Source organism: Paracoccidioides lutzii (assembly GCF_000150705.2).
Source record: "Paracoccidioides lutzii Pb01 unplaced genomic scaffold supercont2.30, whole genome shotgun sequence".
NCBI classification, from domain to species: domain Eukaryota; kingdom Fungi; phylum Ascomycota; class Eurotiomycetes; order Onygenales; family Ajellomycetaceae; genus Paracoccidioides; species Paracoccidioides lutzii.
Genome location: NW_015440976.1, coordinates 141,163 through 144,602, shown reverse-complemented (window position 1 = coordinate 144,602; position 3,440 = coordinate 141,163). Strand labels below are relative to the sequence as shown.

General features: G+C 48.7%; 2 protein-coding genes across 2 annotated transcripts; one reads left to right on the top strand and one right to left on the bottom strand.

Moving 5' to 3' along the window:
• Nucleotides 1-209: 209 nt before the first annotated feature.
• PAAG_08165 (hypothetical protein) lies at nt 210-1,079 on the top strand (the record flags this gene model as incomplete). The annotated part of the gene is made up of 1 exon (XM_002789865.2): nt 210-1,079. One exon carries the CDS (start codon nt 210-212, stop codon nt 1,077-1,079), a length of 870 nt encoding a protein of 289 aa, XP_002789911.1.
• Nucleotides 1,080-1,516: 437 nt separating this feature from the next.
• PAAG_08164 (homogentisate 1,2-dioxygenase) lies at nt 1,517-3,160 on the bottom strand (the record flags this gene model as incomplete). Its single annotated transcript, XM_002789864.2, has 4 exons — nt 1,517-1,640; nt 1,736-2,398; nt 2,496-3,005; nt 3,093-3,160. The coding sequence occupies 4 exons, from the start codon at nt 3,158-3,160 to the stop codon at nt 1,517-1,519; spliced, it is 1,365 nt and encodes a 454-aa protein (XP_002789910.1).
• Nucleotides 3,161-3,440: the final 280 nt, after the last annotated feature.

Here is a 3,440-nt window from a genome sequence, read left to right as displayed (position 1 = left end):
CCTCTATAACTGTACCCAATAACTGTACCCCTATTACTACATCCCTATAACTACATCCCTATAACTGTACCCCCCTATAACCCTAACCCTATCTCCCACCCCCCAATAATATATCATCTTGCTATCTAACATCAACTAAAAAGCATATATATAGAAAATATTATACTGGGATTGAAATTCATTTAGATAGCTACAACTACGTTAAAACAATGCCTTCCGCAACATCTGTACTCTCCGCAACCCCCTGCCTCTCCTCCAACGACTCCGCCGTTCTCCAGGCGCTATTCGACGCCGAATCATCCCCCGCAAACGCTTCAAACGGCATCCATCTCGACCCGTCCCTCCCCCAACAGCTCCCCGGCATATCTGCCAGTGATCTCTCAAAACTCCAAACAGAGGAACTCGCTGCAATCAAGCCCTTGCAGCAGGGACAAGAGCAACGACAAGATTCCGACCCCGCGGCAAATGCAGAAGCAATCCGCACGGCCGTGTCGCAGCTCACAGCCATCATCGACAAGAATCCGCAGTACCCATCCGCTTATATAAATCGTGCGCAGGCCATGAGGATGCTGGTGGAGAGTAGTAGCCCCCAGAACATGGAGAATGCGGATTCATTGGGCAGCCAGATCTTCTCAGACTTATCAACGGCGATATCTCTTTTGACTCCCTCCTCCTCCTCGTCCTCCTCGCCAGCATCATCAACGATATCCCTATCACCCCTCCACTCCCGCATCCTCGCAAACGCACACACTCACCGCGCCTACATCCTCTACAGAGCTGCGCGATCCCTAGCTTCATCGTCTGCATCTGCACCAACATCCACTGCTCCTCCTCCTCCTCCTTCTCCACAGATAGACAACCTGTGTTTCCTCCCGCAGCAACTCCGCAACAAGTCCGCGCAGCATCTGGAGGAGATGGCAAGTATGGATTTCCAGCTTGGCGGGCGCTATGGGAATGACGTTGCCAAGCAGATGGCGGTTAAGACGAATCCGTATGCGAAAATATGTGCGGCGGTTGTGGGGGAGGCGATGAGGAAGGAGATGGAGAGGTGGGAGGAGAATGGGGCCTTTGTGGTGTGAGGTTTTTTTTTATTTTTTATTATTATTTTTTTATTTTATTTATTTTTTTTTCTTTCCCTTTTTCTACTTTTTCTTTTTCATTTTTTCCCTTTTTTCTCTCTATTGGATTATGGGTAGATAGATAACTAAACACTTTTCTTTTTGGTCTGTTGTATTACTACGGTGGTTTATTCCTACGAATGAGGATGCGGATAGATTGCTAGACTGAGACTACATCCACAACAAACTGTTGGAGCCTAGGCTTCCTATTATGGACTAGCGCACCGCACAGTAGTATATAGCATCCCTGAGATAGGCTACCAATACAACCACTTCAGACGTCCAACACATACTAGTTACAGCAACAAAGCTAATTACACAGAATGATAAGCTAGCAAAGACACATAGTTAAAATTACGTATGAAAGTCTCGAAATCGTTCCCAGGAGCTATACCTCCCTATTTCTGCTTGTTAGGATTCTGGAAATACCTCTTTAGCGGTGTCCAACTCTCGTTGTTGTAATCCTCCTGCACCTTCTGGCACGTTTTGAGTCCCCACTCAGAAACACCCACCATCAACGTACTATCAAAGTCAGCATCGTTTTCTTTCCCTTTTTATTTTTATTTTATTTCATTTTCATTTCACCTTCAAAGATAGGGCTTGAAGTCAATACGTACCTCTCAAACATAAACGCCAAGCTCCCTTCCCCAACCTTCTTCGGCAGCAACGGCGCGTTACTGGCGGCCTCATGCGTCACCGCATCCGGCCCATGCGCACTCATTACATTATGCAAACTACCCCCCGCAGGCCTGAAGCCATCCCCACTCTTCGCATCGTAGTCACCGCAAATCAACCCCATGAATTCCGACATGGTATTCCGATGGTACCAGGGGGGACGGAAGGTACCTTCCGCCACCAGCCAGCGGGGCGGGAAGATGACAAAGTCCGCGATGGCCGTGCCCGCATGGTCCGACGGGCCCGTGAGGACGGTGAAGATGGACGGGTCTGGGTGGTCGTAGGAGATGGAGCCGATGGTGTTGAAGCGGCCCAGGTCGTATTTGTAGGGGTAGTAGGTGCCGTGCCAGGCGACTACGTCGAAGGGGGTGTGTTTCTGGTGGGCGATGAAGAGGGAGTTATTGAATTTGGAGAGGATGGACCACCCCTTCAGGTTGTTGTTTTTACCCTCGTCGTCGATGAAGGAGGCGGTGGGGGCTTGGAAGTCGCGGGCGTTGGCGAGGCAGTTGGAGCCTATAGGACCTAGCTCAGGGAGTTGGAAGTGGCCCTGGTAGAGTTCGCAGATGTAGCCGCGGACGGGGCCGGAGGGGAGGGTGACGCGGTATCTTTAGTAAATGTTAGTTAGTGCTTTACCGTAACTATAAATACTCTTATATTTTCTCCTGCACATCTTTTAAAAAGGGGGAAAGAGTCGTAACTTACCTGACGCCGCGGGGGATGACGCAGATCTCGTTTGGGCGGACGAGAAGATGGCCGAATTCAGTCTGGATATCCAGCACGCCATGCTGGGGGACGATCAAAAAGTCTCCATCAGCTGAATAAAATGCCTCATTGCCCATATCCTTCCCGGCAGCGAAAAGCATGATTCCCAGTCCGGATTTCATGCTCGGGTCGCCCGCGGCGGCAATGAGATGCAACCCGCGCACCCAGTCCACATGCTCGTCGAGGTCGAATGGGCTCCATCGCAGCTGGTTGGGGATCTGCTTGATCGAGTGGGTATCCTTTTTCAGGCTGGTGTGGTAGGTTGTGGGATCTACTTCTTTGAATGGCTCATGGGCAGCCGACGGTAAGATGCGGTAGAGCCAAGATTGCTGGTTTTCGTGGCGCGGGGCTGTGAAAGCTGTTCCCGAGAGCTTCTCAGCGTAGAGGCCGTACGGGGGCTTCTGTGGAGAGTTCTGCCCCACCGGCAGGGCTCCTTCAATGGCTTCTGATCTTGAGGCAGACGTTAGATTTGGTTTTTCCTCTTTTTTTTTTTTTTTTTTTTTTTTTTTAAAAAAAAAAAAAAAAAATAGGGCTTACTCATGATAGGAAGCAAAGCCGTTGAGGTAGGTGTATTTTTCTTTTGTTGAAAAGTTGGACATTGGCATGATCGCGGTATATATGGCAGGGCATATATAGGGAATATCTATTCTATCCACCTATGTAGAGAGATAGTTGCGAAATTCAGGAAAAATATTTAGTGAATATTGGGTAAATATTGAACGAATATTGAATGACAGCTGAGATCTGCTCAAAGTTGATAACAATCCACAACCCTAGTTATATATATACGGCAGCAGTTATCATTTTCTTTATCCTGCAGATCAGGATATTGGCCCCATCCGGATAAATTAGCATTAAGATTCTAAAATACTACACGCCGCCAGC